Source organism: Argiope bruennichi, chromosome 9 (genome assembly GCF_947563725.1).
Source record: "Argiope bruennichi chromosome 9, qqArgBrue1.1, whole genome shotgun sequence".
Lineage (NCBI taxonomy): Eukaryota > Metazoa > Arthropoda > Arachnida > Araneae > Araneidae > Argiope > Argiope bruennichi.
In genome coordinates, this window is record NC_079159.1 from 73127414 (window position 1) to 73145405 (window position 17992).

At 31.6% G+C, this 17992-nt stretch overlaps 1 protein-coding gene across 2 annotated transcripts in view; it reads left to right on the top strand.

The window, feature by feature from the left end:
- Positions 1-17992, top strand: part of LOC129983799 (homeobox protein extradenticle-like) — a 307248-nt gene that overhangs the window by 267111 nt on the left and 22145 nt on the right. For both annotated transcript variants that reach the window (XM_056093436.1, XM_056093437.1), the window contains exons 4-6: positions 4859-5049; positions 12481-12616; positions 17044-17137. In XM_056093436.1, coding sequence (XP_055949411.1) covers positions 4859-5049; positions 12481-12616; positions 17044-17137 — 421 coding nt within the window. The remainder of the gene's footprint in view (positions 1-4858; positions 5050-12480; positions 12617-17043; positions 17138-17992) is intronic.

Consider the following 17992-nt stretch of genomic DNA (forward strand, 5'->3'; position numbering starts at 1 on the left):
TTAGTGTCCTTAAAATTCTTTGAATAATATATAATTTTATTTCTAATCCGTATCTTTCCTTTCGTTGCCTTTCATCTGAAGATCATTATTTTGAACTGTACTAGATTTTTTTCTCTTTTTTTGCATTGCTTTTCCATGATGTAATTTTCAATCGCTTTTATTTAAAAAAGTATGACATGATTTCTAATAGGTACTGACCAACCCTCAAAGAATAGTAGAATTAACTTTTATTCATGTGATACACATCAAATTCTCTGCGTTAATTCAATTGGAAATCCTTCGCGTAATATGTAGGTGCAAAAGCGATTTGATATTACATCATGGCTTAAGATAATGTGTATTCAGATGTTGAATGGTCTGTCCAATTTCACTTGTCATGTGATAGTAGCATCGTTTGAACTGACTGTTATTGTGTATATTTATGAGCAAGTAAAAGTGTATTTTTAATTTATGTTAGTGACCTACTGTTTTGAGAAGTCAAATTTAACCCTGTTTAATTGAAAATTTGAATTAATTCCTTAATCACCTAATATTTAACAATGAGTTATTTTACCACTGCATCTTCTCTTAAGTACCAGATTTTACGAACACTCCTCTCCTGCATCTCTTGTATAACACCCTCCATTACAACCGCTCCATCTCATACAAAGGACGGGCACTGACACTTCATAGACATAATAATTCTTCCTCGACCACTTTTCTTTCTTCATCTTTTTTTTTTTTTTCCTCTTTTTCGCTTGCCACTCGTTCCCATCACCAAGATGTCACCTCTGGAGACAGATCATCTTCTGCGGGACAGTTATCATTTGCCTCCCAGATATTATATGGATTCCTTTCGCGACTGGACAGTGCCCTTTAGGAATAAGACATGGCCTGTAGGGGGTGGAAAGAGGTACCCCCTCCTTCATTCGAGCCTCCCTCATCTTAATTAACCCCTCGGTGTTCTTCCACCCCCTCCACCCCCCTGCTGTCTCCTAGGTAACCCATTGAAGCGGTCGCCATTAATTACGATACCGCGCACAGCAGAGACACAGAAACCTTGTAATTTTGTCGCTACCGATTCCAGTGTCCCCTCTGCCATGACGACAGAATTTATGTCCCGCGCTGTGCCCCTTTCCCGTGAAACAGTGGTTTCAGTCCGAGAGGGGAAATTCTGTTCGCTCGACTTCAATAAGGTTTGAAGCATTATTGGAATTTCTCCAATGACTTTCAGTTGCATTCGCCTTCGAATGTGTCATATCAGCGGAAGTGAAATTAGCTCCTTCGCTTTTGTTAGATCATGGCGTCAAACCTTAAAACTTCCTGAGGTTGGTTTGGGTGAGAAATTTAAATGAATCCATCCGTAAAATCATAAGGTAAAGTATCAAGTAACCTCTGTGCAGTATTACTTTATAAATAAATAGTATCTCCTAATTAATTGCTGTAGGGGATTTAATTTAATTCAATAACATTTAGAATGAAGGCACTTTATTTCTTAAAAATCTAATTGCATCATCACACTGTATCAAATATTGATGAATTACTTTCAGTTTTGAAATGCATTCCGCAAGTTAAGTTTATTAATGCTCAATATTTGTACTAAGGTTTAGTTTGTGAGACGATACTTCTAAAAAAAATTATATTTAATCAGTTGTTATAATTAAAATATCTGTTGTCACAGAGTTAAAATTGGCCACTTTTAATTTTAAAAAAAAATATGTCAGTGACTTATTATCAATTTATAATATTTCTGTGTCTTGTATTTAATTTTGATTCGCAGCTTCGCAGTGCATTGATATTAAAGGGTGTGCCGAAAATTTCATTGTAAAAAATAAGTAGTCCTTTGAATACATATAAGAAAGGTTACCAATTCCCTCTTGCACACTTTATAAGCCCTTTTATAACAAAACAATATATATATATATATATATATATATATATATATATATATATATATATATATATATATATATATATATATATGTTTTAAAGTGTCACATCATAAGATGATTTTAATATCATTCCTTCTTCCCCTCATATACACTGGTGAAATTCCTCCCAGATGGTCATTTCCAGCTTCTCTAATTACATGGAGTCCATAAAGATCCTACGTTCTTTCGGAATTATGCAATTATACTGTTAAGAGCTTTCCTTAGCATCCCGTCGTTGGTCCACTTTGTCTCCAAGAGAAGGTGGCCGTGGACGTCACTGAGCCTGAAAATTCCATGACATATGTGCGAAATGGGCGGATGCAGTATCCAGCGAAAGTCTTTAAGTCATACCAGATTTTCTGCGGACGGCGTTAACTGTCTTAATGACAGCTTTGCGCTGAGCTTTAAGTGATGTCCTTGTCTCTGACATCTAATATATATATATATTATATCTTTTAACCCGAAGACCTGCCTCTGTTCGCTCTGAGCTAGAGGTCAGGCCACCAGAACCATTATTAATTTTTGCCTTCTGCCGAGACAAATTGGACAGTACTGCTCCTCTCTCTCTCTTGCTAATGGCTTTTTGAAAGAGGGATGCCGAAGGAAATCGATGCTGGTTGTTAAAAATCTGATCATTACCATCAGAATGAAATAGGGTGAATAGTTTTCATCGTTATATCTTCATTTTGGTGGTTTACCGCGGTAAAAATGTAGTCACGGCTTATATTCAGATTTATCATTTTTAATATGCTACTAATTTATCTATTCATAATTTCACTCTTAAACGACGTGGCAAAAATATGTTGAGTAAGCAATATATATATATATATATATATATATATATATATATATATGTTTTTCAATAATTTTCTATATCATTTTTTAAATTTCACATTAATAAACAAACCATAATTAATTGTTATGTAAATTAGGATTTAAATAATTAATTGTCAGAACATAGTAATTTATTGCTTTTCTTACTTAAATTTTTTCCCCTGAAAGTTGTTTTAAATTTAAATGAAATTTTCATATTTGGTCAGAATTTCATGAAATTAAAAATATAATAATAGTATTGTCATTTTGGTTAATTATTAATGATATAAAAATAAATCAAACATGAGAAATTATTTATTATATTCCATTTTGAATTTTAAAAAAAAGTTTTTAAGTTGTGATGCCGCACCATGAGAACACAAATTTTGTCCCCTTATCTGCACTTATATCATTGTAGCTTAAACTCTGTAAAAAGCATCTTTGTTTAACTAATAAGTTTCCAATCGCTATAACGTTTTTAGGTTAATATTAATTTGTTTTGTTTTTTAATGTAAAGTAGCATGCCTACTCTAACATTAAAATTCTTCCTCTGCTTTGACATCTTCTTAAATAGTGAGCTTTTTGTGGCAACAATTAGATGGCTTGCATTTCAACAATTGTATTATCTTTAAACTTCATTCAAATAAAACCTTCGGCAAAATATCATTTAATATCCTAAATGATTTAACATGGTACAAGAACATTTTTTTTTTTTTTATTCAATGAAATAATTTACTATTATTTCTCCGATTCAAAGTCCTATCTCTGATATTTTTAGCTTGAGTTTTAAGATATTTCCTGGGAGAAAATATTGATAAAATAGAGCTTGCTGTCCATCTTCGGTGGATTCTTCTGGGATATATATATATATATATATATATATATATATATATTTAAGAAAAAAAAAAAGATGTCCCCGTGGAAAGTTTGCGAAAGCAGTTCTTTACATTACCATGAAAAATGATAGTCGGGAGATCTCGGGTTCTTAACCACCCCTGTCGCTGGCTACCGTCTACCTCAGCCGCCAAGCGGGGGAATTAAGTTCTTTTAAAAGACGCACGAAAAAGCACTCGGCTTAAGAATTGCCATAAATCAGACGTGGTTTAAGTATCCCCTGCACCGGCAATGACACTGCACGACCGGCCACCATTATTTACTTACCATTACCACTACTTACTTCGCCATTAAACAAAAGTAATGCTTTTTCCAAAAGCGCTCTTCTGGAGGGAAAAAAATCATTATTAATCATTTCTACTTCTTATCACTTGCATCCAAGGAATGACACCTCTTAAGACGTAATCAGTATCATTGTGCTATTAAACTAAACACATAATGTCAGGGGGAAAAGATGAAATTGAAAAGGGGGTAGGCTGTGTCCATTCCTATTATTAGAGGGCACCCGCAGAACTTAATGTTTTGGTTTCGAGTGGAGTGATAAATGATCCTTCATCCAATTGAGTTTCAAATGGAAGGTAGGGGTGGGCCCGACCGCTTACTTCTGTAACTGCGATTGCTGGTGTGATTTTCCCCCCTCTTCAATAAATGTTAGTACCTGTTATACAAAAGTGGTTGGGCAGAACCGAACGCACCTCACGTGAGAAATGGGCAGTTAAGAATATGTACATAATGTAAAGATGATATAGTTTAGGTAGAAGTGCTTTGTGTAATCTGGGCCTTGATAAATTTTGGGTATTCTGCTTAACTGGGTGGAAGTTGTACTGATTTTATTGCCGTTAGCATCTCCATTAACGACATTAACTTGGTATCTTATCTTTTCAATGTCAGTTCTATACATGAACTAATTATGGCTATGTTTCTTCAAGTTATCTTTTCATAAATTCCATGGCCATTAGGAAAAGATGATGTCCGTGGATCATACATCATACTAACGATATTTTTTAGTGTTCAGTGGAGGCAATAATGAAACTTGATGTATATTTATGTCTATACAAATGATGGTAGGATAAGAAGTGTCGAAAGATAGTATTTCTAACAAAGATGAGGAGATCCAAATAAAGTTCATTTTTTATGACATACATATGCAATGGGATATCACAAAAGCATCTTAGTTTTTGTTACTCTTCCTAATAAATTTTTTGAAAGATAATTTAATCGATCTTATTTGTTTTTTGTAGGCGTGTAACGAGTTCACGACGCACGTGATGAACCTCCTGCGGGAGCAGAGTCGCACGCGTCCCATCACCCCCAAGGAGATCGAGCGTATGGTGCAGATCATCCACAAGAAGTTCAACTCCATCCAAGTGCAGCTCAAGCAGAGCACATGCGAAGCCGTCATGATCCTACGGTCGAGGTTCCTGGACGCAAGGTAATGCTATGATCTAAAAATATATGAATTTAACATGAACTCGCGATAACAGAATCATTTCATTTATCTAAATGTACTACTACTTAATCAGATATGAATTTGGGCATGTTGAAGAAAAGGAATAGGTACCTATACATGAATAGCTTTTTTGCGTATTTTTCGTGATAACCACGTGAAAATGACTTCTCTGTCTTTTTACATCAAGACGGACTTTTTTTAAACTTGCATCTAAATATTTCAGTGTTCTGCATTGATTATTAATAGAGGAAGCTGTTGGCGGGCTGTCAATACCTCTATACGTGTCATCATATTTTTTTAGTTGTTTTTCTCGGTGTTTCGACTAAGTTTGTTACATTTATGACCTAGGCCCAAATGTAATTTATCATACGAGTCTATTTTTAACGAATGTTTTTTTAAACAATTAAATTATGCCTCTTATGAACCAATAGCTAAGCACTGTTGATTATACAAGTCTCTTCATAATAGGAATTTGACCAAAATTATAATGTGAGAACTGGCATTGGTTCCATGCTTTCTGTACTTGTTCTGTTCAATCATCACAACTTGCTTGTAAGATATTAATTTTTATGTTTGTTTTTTCCATGACATTTTTATAATAATTTGTGAAATTATTATAAAAATTATTAAATTAAGTTATTAAAGTCGTCAAACATATTTAGAAATAAATTATATAGATTTACTAAGAAAAGCTTCACACGTCTTTTCATATGCAATTTGATTCCAAATCTTCATTGACAGACGATACGAAAGATGACGCTTTCCCAACTATTCCCCAGAATTCGTGGGGCTTATTATTTTGCTCCTGATTCAGATATATAAGCTAGAATAACATCTCGGAATGGCAACGTTCGAGTAGCCATATTTCTTTCCCCATTTTTTCCCCCGCGAGAGTTTTTACTTTTGAGTAATCGCCAGCGAATAAGAGAAAGACAGAGCACCACTTTTGGATGTCGGCGCGAGTCTCACTGTGTGGATGTTAGCAAAAGATGAAGGGGATATTTTTTTTTTCGGAAAAAGAGGCCCCCGTCCGTGCAGCATCGAATTTCGCCAATTTTTTTTCCTTCCTTCCCTTTCTGTATTCTTGAAAAATGTTTCGTTGAAATGTCTCTCATTTTTCCTCTCCTTTAACTGGAGATGAAATTTCTTAGAGGTTGACAGAAACAACGTGAAGACGAATTAGGTTAATGTACGAGTGTTAAATTCGTAGCTGTATAATCTCTTTTCTCACGCCCTGTGAGAAGTGGGGAGAGCTTTAAACAAAACTCTAGGATTTTTCTTTTGCACGTTTTCTTTTTTTTATTTCTATTATTACTCCTATTCCTGTCTGTTATTAAGTTGTTTACAGGGCGTTCTGACGACACGGAATCTGAAATGATCAATGTTAACTTTGACATGAAATATATTAGTTCCTGAGCCTAATTTTTCTTTTCGTCGATGTCCTTTCCTTCTAAACGAAGCTTTTTATCATCGTGCAGCCTGAAATTATGCTTGTCATCGTCTAATATTTCTTTATAGGTATATGAAGTGAAGCTGCTCTATGTATGTTCAATCATTATTAAATGATAGCTTTAATCAGTATATTTAAAAGCTTAGTACATTATAAAACTGGTAGGATTCCAACATATTGTTTCTTGCTGATTTAGACCAACATCAAAGGATGTATGAAATATATGACTTTGTTTTTGCCATAATTTGGCGCAATATGGCCAAAATTGGATTTTATATCATAAAACCCAATTAATAAATCGAAAGACTTTGTAAAAATGCATTAAATTTATTTTTTATCATAAGTTTGGCGCAATATGGCCAGATCTAGATTTTGATTTTCTTTTTACCATGAGTTTGGCGCAATGTGGCCAAAACTAGATTTTGTGTCATAAAACCCAACCAACAAATTGAAAGACTTTGTAAAAATGCATTAAATTAAAAATGTTTAGGTTCCGGTTCCATTTAACAGATGCTTTTCTGAATTGATATTGTTAGTAATTCAGAACAAAAGAAATGATTCACGCGCACTATCTCTTTGGAGACGTGGTTTCTATCGCATTTTGGTCTTTGTAAATCATAGAATAGTTTTATTATTCAATTCATACAACTGTTAAGTTTTTAACGTTTTATTATTTAAATTAATAATGTATATTTACACATCAATTCTGTTTTGATTCGATATTTAATTTTCTCGCATTTTTATTCTCTACTTGATTTTTTTGACTTTGCAGTTAAAAAACTGTGATAAGAGTATAAATATTTCTATCTGTAATACTTCAAAAAATCATTTCTATAAAGATTTGCATTTAAAATATTTTATTTATTAACTTTTTCCAATTTTTGTTGACATCTCCGCGTATTTTTAATTATACAACTAAAAGTCATCTTTTTTTTTTCTTTTTTTTTTTTTTTTTTTTTTTTTTTTTCATGCTTGCCTTTCTCTTCTAATATAATTAATTTAGATACATTTAAAAAGTAATTTGAGACCTTTAAATACCAATTTTGTTAATTACAAGCCGTTCTTTGCTGAAAAATGTAAGATAATTGTGAAATTTTTGCAGTGGAAAAAATAAGAAGATTGGTTGCCTAGCGACAACTGTCGCATTAAATTTAATTTAAGCCAATAAATAGTTACTGAGACAAAATATGCCATTAGGAGGAGGAAAAGAATCAATTTTCTTCTGAATTCGTTTCAAAAGGGAGAATAAAGAGAAGACTGGAGCATGGAGGGATGCTGTTCCAAATCAATTATTATTTGGCATGTCAAAGATTTGAAAGAAAAATCTCTTTATACATATATATTTTTGTGGCTAATAGCAATCAACGAAAAATATTTACTTCTTGATAAGGGGGCGAGAAGCTTGTTTTTGTCCTCGCTTAATAGAAATACTTGTTCTTGTTTATCCGTTAATAATAATGAATAGAAAGAAGAAAAATAATGCCATTTCTTTTTTTAAGTAAAAGAAAACTGCTGAATTTTCTATCATGGAGGAATATATATATATATATATATATATATATATATATATATATATATATATATATATATATATATATTTAATCCAGCATAATAATTAGACTTGGATCAAGATAGAGTCGACAGGGAAAAGAAAGAAAAAGAAAAAAAAAGACGGTGATGAACAGGGGTTGGGGAAAGGCGATAAAAAAAAATGGAAGTAGAAATTTAAAAATTTTGGATTCAATTAAGTATCCGCTGCGTTTTTTCAGAAATTGCCTTTTTAGCATTTACTTTTCTTACTCTTCATCTGTCACTTACATTTCCCGCTTTTTACTTTTTAGTATATGAAATATAGAAAAAATATTGTAATTGTGAAAAAAAAAATTTTGAACCTCTGATTTTGACGAATTTCCACACTTCAAACCTATCTGAGTTCAAAAAATACGTTTTTTTTTTTTTTTTTTTTTTTTTAAATTTTGTCTGTTTGTGAACACGATAAATCAGAAATACTTTGATCTAGGCTAATGGAATTTAGTATATGGACTTTAGACTAACATTTTAGATTCTATCAAATTTTGAATGAAATTCATTCAGAGAAAATTTGTCTTGCTGTTCGAGTAAAAGTAAACTCGATGATTGCAAATCGTAAATAACTAGAAAGATAAAATTTGGTTCACAAGTTTAGCATTTAAAATGTAGATTCTTATCAGATTTTGAACGACATCTGTCGAAGTGTTAGCCAGCTATCGATCTGTATTTTCGCTTGGATGCAAATGCAATAATTCATTAATATAACGCAATAAAGAGATGTAAATACATTAAAAGAGGGAGAAATGGAAGTAATTTACGTTTTTCTGCCATAACTTTGAAAAATATCATTGCACATAATTATTTTTACATGATCTTAAAACTTAAAAAATCAGCTTTCCTGTGATTTAAAGTTTATATCTGTATCAAAATTTTTTCAATTCTAAATCAATTTTTCAAAATTAATCTAAGCACAATAGATAACAATACATTTTTTCCGTTGAAATATTTACCTTATTTTACTGTACAATCGCCTCTCTCACTCGCTTCTTTTACCAATGCTAGGTACTTTTATGTGAACTTTTCATTTTTGCTTTTATTTCTTTTGCTGTTTGCCTTAATCTTGTCTCATATTTTAGCATTTTCAAATTATCCAGTGTCAATTCAAAGCACTTTCATTGTCTCATTTGAGTTATCATATGTCTTTTTCAGGGCTATTTTTTATATTGAGCTCACTGAATAAGATTTTATTTCACTCGATACATTTCTCAATTTTTATTGAATTATTACATACTTTATCATGCAAGCTTCAAAGACTTGTTTTTTTAAAAAAAGTGTCAACCGACACATTGTTCTAACTTGACAAATTGCACCACCCCCACCCCCTTTTTAAAAATTACTGTTTATCATCGCGGCTTAAAATTCAAGATACTGGATTTGAAATATTTGATTAAACATTAAAGAAGACTTGAATATTATGGCTGCTAATTCAGTATGAATGTACGAAATAAAATTATTTCCACATTAAATTAATAAACACAGCGAAAATATTTTCAAAAATATAATTGGCTTGGTATTCCGTTTGCTTGTTTAATTTTGTTCCGAGAACATTAATTTGGAATTTATCTGAATTTTACAACTATTAAAGCTCTTAAGTGACAATTAATATTAAGAGATCTACGATTATTATTTGTTGAAATGTTAAAATAAAAAGTATTAAATATTTAAGATCTAAAAATGTTTATGTTGTTTAATTTCTTAAAGTTCAACTTATCAATTCATATTCAACAATTAAGTTTCATCTCTATTAGTATCAACTTATCATTTCATATTTGTTCCACGACCAAATGTATGTTGCCAAATTTGAGAGATGCCAAATGATGATGTATGTTGCCAAATAAGCTTTACTCATATGCACGCAATCAACAGTGAGACTGTTTGTTTATCCGAAATTTTTAATATTAATTAATTACTATCCAACTTGGGACTGAAGATTCTAAAACATCTTTAAAAGGTTGAATATGAGAATTCAGAAACCATAAGAAGCAACATTACATGTATTGTGCTTTTTCTTACATATATGCTAAATAAATAAACGAACTTTTTGTTAAAGAAATAAAGTCCACGAGTAAATGCCGTGGCCAGCTAGTATTGTTATGTAACAGTCACTGGAGTTTGTTTTGTGTCCTTTGATTTTAGGCTTTAAATTAAATTTATTTTTTGTTGTGTGTGGAGTTTTGTTTGTTTGATATATTTGTTTGTTGACGCTTTGTTTCTGTTTCTGATATTTGACTTGGTTAATGATAATTGAGGCAAGGAAAAGTCAGTCATATACTCAAATTTAAATACACTAAAATAAAATCAATTTTTTTAAAGCAATATCCCCATTTTATGGAAATGCTGCCGTCGTTTTTCGCTCCGTCACTATTTCTTACAACATTTCAAACAATAAAACGACTTCATAAACTTCAAGAATATGAATTAATAAAGTTAATTAAGCCTTAAAATAATATTCGGCAGGAGGAAATTAGGCTTCATGAAATTTTTTTCAAGAATCAACCATAGATATATAATCGAAAGGAAGTGCAATTGAAAAAGGTATTAAACCATTGAATTAATGAAAATGCCATTTTTTTAATACTGTTGTTAATATTGAAATTCACAAGCAAATATTTCTTTTCTCAATTAATTTTATTGAAGCGCATACATTTGGTTCTCTATTAATAAAGTATATTTCAGTTATAGTTTCTGTATGTGCAATTGAGAACTTTTAATAACTCCAGAAATATTTCGTAGTTTTCTTTGGGGTTTCTGTTGCCTTCGATGGCATTACATCTCCACGCATTACCGTACGTCAGTATACTTGAACTCATTTCTAAAAATTCCAGGAAAACACTTTTAAGAGTTTTCCCCTCCTCTCGAAAATTTATCTCGTGTACTTATTCCCAACCCCATATTTCTCCCCCACAACTCCCACCATCGCAGACGATTTTAAGCGTATTCGAGAACCATTTAAACGACATTTTTCAGGAAAACTTTTACACGCGACGCCCTGGAAAACTTTTCCCTGTTTTAAAAGAGTCAGGGAGCAGAGCAAGAGAGCTCTTGGGGATGGATGCAGAAGGGGTGGTGTGTTAGCTCGTTTCTCCAGAACTGCGTATTCGTTCAATGAAAATGCACCAGGGGGGTGGATGGTGGGCAGGATTAGAATATAGGCTTTTCCGAGCGTTCATTCAGGCGTCAGGCCACAAAACTAATCCTCTACCTGCCATAAACGGGCCATTAATTAGAATTCAGGTGTCATACGGGGAAGCTGCTAAGCTAATTAGTCGGCGCATTTCTTAAAACCTGAGCCGGAGCGCGCGTTTTTGATTTTTACTGCCAAAGCCGAAAACTTTTCGCCAGCTTTTAAGTTTGCCAAGTGGTGACATGGGCACTGCCGCTCCGATGTCCTGTCGTATTATTTTCCTTCCCAGAGAAATTGAATGGCCGCGTGATTATTCATTCCAGGTTTTGTCGGCCGCCGCGATTTTGAATTCTTAATTTATGAGAAATAGCTTTTTGTCTGTCATTCGATTAAAGTTCTTGAATGGAGGAATTCATTTGAGATTCTTAATCGGTAGAAGTGCCTTTCCAACTGCATACTAAACAACTATGATTTTGTTTTGATTTAAATTTTAGAAATTTTTAACACATAAATTTTATGATAAATTAAACACAGAAATTTTATGATAATTTGAAATTTTGCCCTTCTGCTAATTAATGTTGTGAAATGGTTTTCTGGGTCAGAAGGCACTCATTCGTACTTCGGTCAAAGTTTTTGAGAAATGTTGGCACGAATCGTGAAGCCAGAAAAATAAAACTGCATTTGCATTTAATTCTTGGATATTTTTTCTGATCTGTTTCCTTGGTCACAAACACTGTGCTGGTATTTTTAAATTAATCTGAATTCTCATGATATTTATAAGATTTTTTAAAATTATTGTTTAAATATTCAAACCCATTTAAACCGCATCTTTAGCTTTCTGCTTTTAATCTTCTTATATCTTTTGCCTGGATTTTAAAACTTGAATAAAATCAATGTTCGTTCTATATTTTCATCTTCATTAATATCATTTCAGTCTGATTTTTATTGCTTTAATATTGTATGCTATCATAAAGAGTTCTACTACTTTACAGACTGTACCGATTTAGTACGCTTCACCATGTATTGATTTTTATTGAGTACTGATACAATAAGAGAACATTAAGAATTTTGTAACTTTTGAGAATATTTTCATTTTTTTTAAGCAGAGAAGATCGAATAAATTTACGTATTATTATGCTTTTTTCCGTACTTAGAATGTGCATTCTGAAAATTTAAGCTTTTGTTTTTAGAAATGTAATGTCTTGTAAAAGGCACATAATGACGCTTTTCTTTATAATGTCTTTTTCAGGCGGAAGCGGCGGAACTTCAGTAAGCAGGCCACCGAAATCTTGAACGAGTATTTCTATTCTCACCTCAGCAATCCGTACCCCAGTGAGGAAGCCAAGGAGGAACTCGCCAGGAAGTGTGGTATCACCGTGTCTCAGGTAAATCTTCTATTACAAATGGTGACTGTGTGGCTGGGGAGTTTTTTTGGAAGGGGGAGGTGGCTTTCCGTCATTAGCGTAATGAAATTGAGACACTTCATTCGGTTGAGGAAGATTAGCGGGGGAGTTTTACGAAGAATAAGACATAAAATATAAACTACAAATACAGTAAATTCACTGAATATGAATCCAAATACATAGTATATACTTGAATATAGAAGGCTTACACTAATTTTTTCGATATTACTTTATTCTAAAGCAATTAAATGCGTGAAATCGCAAGTACGTGAAATAAATCTTCGTCTTTGTCAAACAAGAACTACAGATTATTGGCTCAAACATTTTGCACCCGTTCTCTAATTTAAATTATTTACGTGTGTATTCCAAGTTCTTTCTTATAACTGACTGATAGATATCTAAATATTTTAATTCAATTTCTAAATATTTTGCTTCAAGTGATTGTTTGGTCACAATGTATAATTTTGAAATGCAATGAAATATAAAATATGCTCAAGAGAACATCAGCTGTGATAAAATTGATACGATTGCTAATTTAGGGAAACTTAATAATTTTAAGACTGTTTATTTTGACTTGTAATATTTATTGATTATTTTATAAAATTAATAAGATTTAGTTAACTATTTGGTAAGTAAATTCACGACCAACCATTTCTCATTTTAAAAAAAATTTTAGAGCTGCTTTTACCAATAATGCATAATTTTCCCCCTATTTTTCAATTGCATCAAAAGATGGTTTTATTTGAATTCTTTAGTCTAAAAATACTAATTTTGTGTATGCTAAGCAAGGTTTTTACTTTCTCTTATACCTAGTATATATAGTATATATAAAGTATAATAATTGTCAAAAAATTCGAACTTGAGACTTTGACGAATCTCCACGTTTCAAACCTTCTAAGTTCGAAAATACAGTTTTGGAAAATGTCCGTCTGTCTGTGGCAAAGATAACTCAAAAACACTTGAAGCTAGACAGGTGAAATTTGCTGGGTGCCTTTACACGAAGTTTGTAGATTTTTATCAAATTTTGGGCAAAATCTATTCAGAGGAAGTAAGCCTGCCCGTCTATTCGGATACAAGTAAACATAACTACAAAACCAAGAGAGCTAGATAGATAAGATTCGGTATATAGATTTAACATCTGTAGTGTAGACACCTGTCAAATTTTGAGACAAAACCTACAAGGGATTGACTGTCTGTTTGTCTATACTTTTAGAAACATGTAAACGCGATAACTCAAAAGCCCAATGTCTTAAATATATCAAATTTGGTATGGAATTTTGCGACTACAAGTGCAGCTTTGTGTCAAATTTTTGTTTCAATCCATGCAGAAAAACGTATCTAAAGCACATATTCGATTTTCGGACACTATTAACAGTATGGCAGAGATTAATTGCCAAAAAAAAAATCTTGCCGAGAATTATACGATAGATTCAATAAAAATGCTAAATTCATACCAAAAATTAATATTTCATAACTATTCCATGTTAGTGAAGGCATTCTTTATCTGGCATGACAAGTTTATTAAAGAGTATGCGAGAGAGTTTTAAGGAGACCACTACAGCTGGTTTCTAATTATTCATCTGTTTCATATTTCTAGCTTATATTATTAGAAGAGGGAAAAAAAAATGTTATAGATGTGCTTCAAGTTCATCTTATTCTGGATGGAGGGGGGGGGGGGATGCTGTTAAAACACTCAAAAGACAAATGATGGAAACTCATCTGCTATTTTTACGACGCCAATCCCAGAAAAGCCCTTGAAAAGGCTCATTTCTGAAAAAGCCTCAAACTCACTCAAAAAGGAAAAAGAAACGACAAAAAGATCAAAGATCATCTCTTCTATCCAGTAAGGCAAAGAAAGAAAGCGAGTCAGTCCCACACATATTTGGGATGAGCTTCAAAATTTACGCGGTCCGTTCCTGCGACAGGTTATTAATATTTATAACCTCATCGCTGAATACGAACGACAAACTCATTAAATTATAATGAATCAGGAGAAGTAGCCTCGCTTTTCGCCGGATAAAGAACATATTTATAAGAGCACTTGCAGCGAGGCGTGGGCATTTTCTTTCGTATTTTACCGCGGAACAATCCGATTCGCCGTGACGTCACTCCGGTCACATGATCGGCAGGCCTGTTTACTCGCAAGAATGCGAGAGAAAAGGGAATTCGGCCTTATTGTGATTAAATTATTCAAAAAGTAGCATAATATAATGCCTGTTAAGTAGGAGTTTTCCGAAATAAGTATTTAAATGATAATGGTGATGTTTGTCTGCGTTTCTAATCTTGCTATGCATGTCACGTATTGGTTTCCGTTATTTGTGAGGGAAAATGTGACTTAATTCTAACCTTGGAATAAACTGTTATCAAACTTAACTAAATGATATATTTATATAAGCGAAATTTTGATGTATTTGCATTTATATGCATTTTAATAGCTAATATAACCTATATAGCTATATATAGTAATATAATATATATGCATAATAATAGCTATTTATAACCTACTGATTTTACTTGACACTTTTAAACAGTGGTTTTGAAAAGCAGTTTTGAAATCTGGAATTGCATTAGTTTTTAAATATTATCTTTTCATGACAAAGCCTTGCGTTTAATTCTATGGTGCACATATGTAATAATTTCAATTTATCTATGTTTTAAAAATGGTTATTTTCTAATCACTCGAACTCCAGCTTCATTTTAACATCGGAATTACATCGGTTTTTATTTTCCCATTATCAAAATATGGCATCAACAAATCCTTTTGAAAAACTCAGTTCTAAATGCTTTTACATTGCTTCTGTAGCCTGGACAGAGCTTTTACAAATATATATATATATATATATATATATATATATATATATATATATATATCTTGGTAATAGATAAATATTGAATTATTTCCATAATATCATGAATAAAAATTATTAAAGAAGTCCATTCCTGGCTCTTTTTTTTTTAAAATCAAAAAACGTTTTACACATATGAAGTAAACAAAATTGATTATCAACAGTCAGTTTAGTCCGGAACATAATATTTTTCGCCATTTATCATATTTGACTTTTCAAAAAATAATTTGGCCCTTCTTCCAGATCCTCCAGTATACTCATAGTCACTAAACAAATCTTTTTTTTTTTTTTTTTTTTTTTTTTTTTTAATTTTTATCTATAGAATGCAGAAGACTTTTAGGCCTTCCATAAGTTTAGGTAGCAAATCGTACTTATTAGTATTTCTCAATATTTGTGGAAAATATACGCTATAGAGCTTTATTTTCAGATTAAAAACACAAAGAATTAAAAAAAACTATTTGCATTCGAGAAGATTTCGATTTTAAATTTAACTATACAATCGGCGAAAGCAAGCTTGTTTTCCGTCTGCAAACTTTGATTCGAGGGTTGTTGTTTTTTTCCCTTCCAGAAAGTTGTCTTACATTCGATGCAGTGTAGCTTTGTCCAAAAATAATTAATAATTATTTTTTTATAATTAAAAATTTTAAACTTATGTTAATATTATATAAAAAAACTAAACTTATGTCGAGTTTAAGATGTTTATATAGCGGAGAAATTAGGTATGCTATTATATTGTAAAGAGTTAATGTAAATTCCAAAATAAATAAATAATAATAAATAAAATCATAATACGTATATCATTTACGAAAAATCAATTTTTAGAGCTCTTTTAGTAAACAGAACTTTTTCGTAATATATTTTGTTTTTCGAGAGCAAAATAAAATTTGCATTCATTTCTTAGAGTACAAAAGGCATGCAAGTTCTCTATTACAAAGCAATAACATTGCTGATTTGAAAATTTTCGTGTCATACAGCAAAGTATGTTATCCAAATTATACCAAATTAATTATATGAATAAAATTTTATGCCATACAAATTTTCATTCTTTATAAGTGATTGTTCATTTTTCGACTTAATTTGTTTTTAGCGTGATCGCCTAAACGTTAATAAAGAAATCACGTCACAAAGAGATTTTTGATGTGTGCGTGAAACAACAAATTTTGCGTTTTTTTTTTTAATTGAGTGATTTATTAATGTTAGTTCTTGTATCAGGCTTCATTTTCAACCTTAAATTGATTTTCTATACAGTTTAGGAGACAGGTCCTATAAGAACATAATTAAATCACTTATTCAGCTATAATATTTTTATGATGAATTTCTTTTATCATATTTCGATCGTTATTTCAATACAAAATGAATAATTTTGTAAAGTTATTTTTGTATTAATACAAATGTGTCTTTTACAATCTATATTTTGAACAGAAATTGGCAGTTAGTATGTATACGTATTCTTAATATCGTACGAAATACAAATACGAATATAAGTGTTTATTGACTTTTTCTATGAGAAGCATAATGCTGTATATAGAAAGTTTTGTAATGTCATTTCTCTCTCTGTTTCAGGTATCAAATTGGTTTGGTAACAAAAGGATACGGTATAAAAAGAACATAGGTAAAGCTCAAGAAGAAGCCAATCTGTATGCTGCGAAGAAAGCAGGCAAGTGATCTTTATTGGTTTTTTCTTGTCATCTATTTCTTCCTTACAGGCCTACTAATTAAGTTTGCCTGTTGGGAGAATGTTATAAAAGAAATTCCCCTCAAGTTTCCGCAAGTTATTGCGACATCCATTGCGTGTGGGCCCTTTCTGTGTGGAATACCCTAATACTCCTATTGAATCTTGATTTATAACATGGGACAGAGCTTTCGTGGTGCACTTTCTATTCAATCATAAAAAAAAAACTGTTTATTCATTTTAAATGCTGTTAACCAGTAACTGTTTCGACCTCTTCGTAAAATACGTATCTAAATTGTCATAAACACACACACACACACACACACACACACACACACACACACACACACACACACACACACATATATATATATATATATATATATATATATATATATATAATTAAATAATTGTTATGTAAATATAATAATTGTCTTTGTGTAAATTCGTCGTAATGCAAAATGTTGTACTTTTTTCCCTGACGTGTATACTCGTCAAAAACAGTTAGCTGGTTAATAAACTAGATCTGTTGAGTCGCAAATATAATTGTTTCAGCCAGTCTTGAATGATTCGCAAATTGCGAGTTAAATTTTCAAATATTGTCATCCATTATTAATCTTTTAACTTGACTTAATAAAATGTATATTAAGCATAATTCGTGCTTTTGGTTTTTGGACTTTGGTTTTGGTACTGTTTCTCTCTCTCTCTCTCTCTAGCGAAATTGAGATTGAGGAAATTTGTCATAGCTCTAATTTTCTAAAAGTTTAGGATGTAACATTTTTATTTTCTTATTATTAATAATAAAAGAAATTGAACTTAGATGGTTTAATAGAATTTTTT